At 45.4% G+C, this 1,217-nt stretch overlaps 1 protein-coding gene and 1 non-coding gene across 2 annotated transcripts; one reads left to right on the forward strand and one right to left on the reverse strand.

Moving 5' to 3' along the window:
- The first annotated feature begins 466 nt into the window (after nt 1–466).
- LOC136547698 (small nucleolar RNA R71) lies at nt 467–573 on the forward strand. Its single transcript, XR_010781662.1, has one exon. It is a non-coding gene; the product is annotated as a small nucleolar RNA R71 (small nucleolar RNA).
- Nucleotides 574–621: 48 nt separating this feature from the next.
- Nucleotides 622–939, reverse strand: LOC136543913 (uncharacterized). Its single transcript, XM_066536232.1, has one exon. The coding sequence runs from the start codon at nt 937–939 to the stop codon at nt 622–624; it is 318 nt and encodes a 105-aa protein (XP_066392329.1).
- Nucleotides 940–1,217: the final 278 nt, after the last annotated feature.

Consider the following 1,217-nt stretch of genomic DNA (forward strand, 5'->3'; position numbering starts at 1 on the left):
GAAGTTCGAATTACCTCCTTAGAATGGTGGTTGGTTGTTCCACCCATTATTACCTCCTTATGGACTGAACCCATTGTTGATGTAGATATCATCCTCATGGGTCTTAGGGCAATTGTTTCCTGAATGTCCACTTTCACCACAGACTATGCATGTCATATGCAAGTCCATGGCCTTGATGGTGTCGTGCATTGCCTCTTTCACATGGGCTTACTCATCAAGCCTTTTTATTAGGAGGTCCATTTTTACGGCAAGCATATCCATCTCCTCCATGGTATGCATGCCTTTTTGTTGTTCATCTTGGAGCCTCTCATCACCCCACCATTGATTGGACACCATTTTCTCAATGAGAGCCATAGCTCCATTGATGGTGAGTGAGAGGAAGGCTCCTCCAGTAGTGGCATCAATGTGTCCTCTTCACATGGGGGTTAACCCATTATAGAAGTTCTAGAGGACTAGCCAATTTTCCATCCCATGGTGTGGGTAGGCAAGGGTGTATTCTTGTAGACTCTCCAATGCCTCAGGGATGGTTTCGATGGAATTCTGCTAGAAACTTGAAATTCCTCTCCGCAAGGCATTGGTTTTGCCAACATGGAAGAATTTCACGAGGAACACTATGGAACACTAGTTCCATGTGCTGACAGCTTCCTTGTCCATGTAAAACCACTGTTTTGCCTTCCCCACGAGGGAGAAAGGAAACAGACAGAGCTTGATGAAGTCTAGTGCAACATCCTTGATGACAATGGTGTTGCACAACTCAAGGAAGTGTTGAAGGTGGGCATTTGCGTCCTCACTAGGCAAACCATAAAAAGGGTTTGCCTGCACCATCGTGATCAGCCTAGGCCTGAGTTCAATGTTTCCATTGCCTGTGTTAACAGCGGGCCCAATGGGCATGTTATCAACAGTGGGGATGGAGTACTTGTGGAGCGACTTTTGGGCCATAGCGGTAGTAGCAGATGGTGCGGGGGTGACTGGTTTGTTTGTCGGCGGATTGGTAGAAGAGGAAATGGTATGGGACCAGTTCTTCCTTAGGAGTGCCTCTGGATTTTCAGTGAAGTTCATAGACAAATCGAAACCAGTCCAACACTATCCTGTTTTCATCCACAATAGGAGAAAACAAGCAAAGTTATCCTATTATGAGCAATGGCTACTACACATGCATATTATCATGAACATGTTGTTTTAGATTCTTTTAAATAGTGCCATCCCTAGGCAACGGT

Source organism: Miscanthus floridulus, chromosome 3 (assembly GCF_019320115.1).
Source record: "Miscanthus floridulus cultivar M001 chromosome 3, ASM1932011v1, whole genome shotgun sequence".
NCBI classification, from domain to species: domain Eukaryota; kingdom Viridiplantae; phylum Streptophyta; class Magnoliopsida; order Poales; family Poaceae; genus Miscanthus; species Miscanthus floridulus.

Bases quoted from the DNA above. Each gene is read 5' to 3' on its own strand.
- LOC136543913 (XM_066536232.1), bottom strand. From the start codon at position 939: ATGGCCCAAAAGTCGCTCCACAAGTACTCCATCCCCACTGTTGATAAC.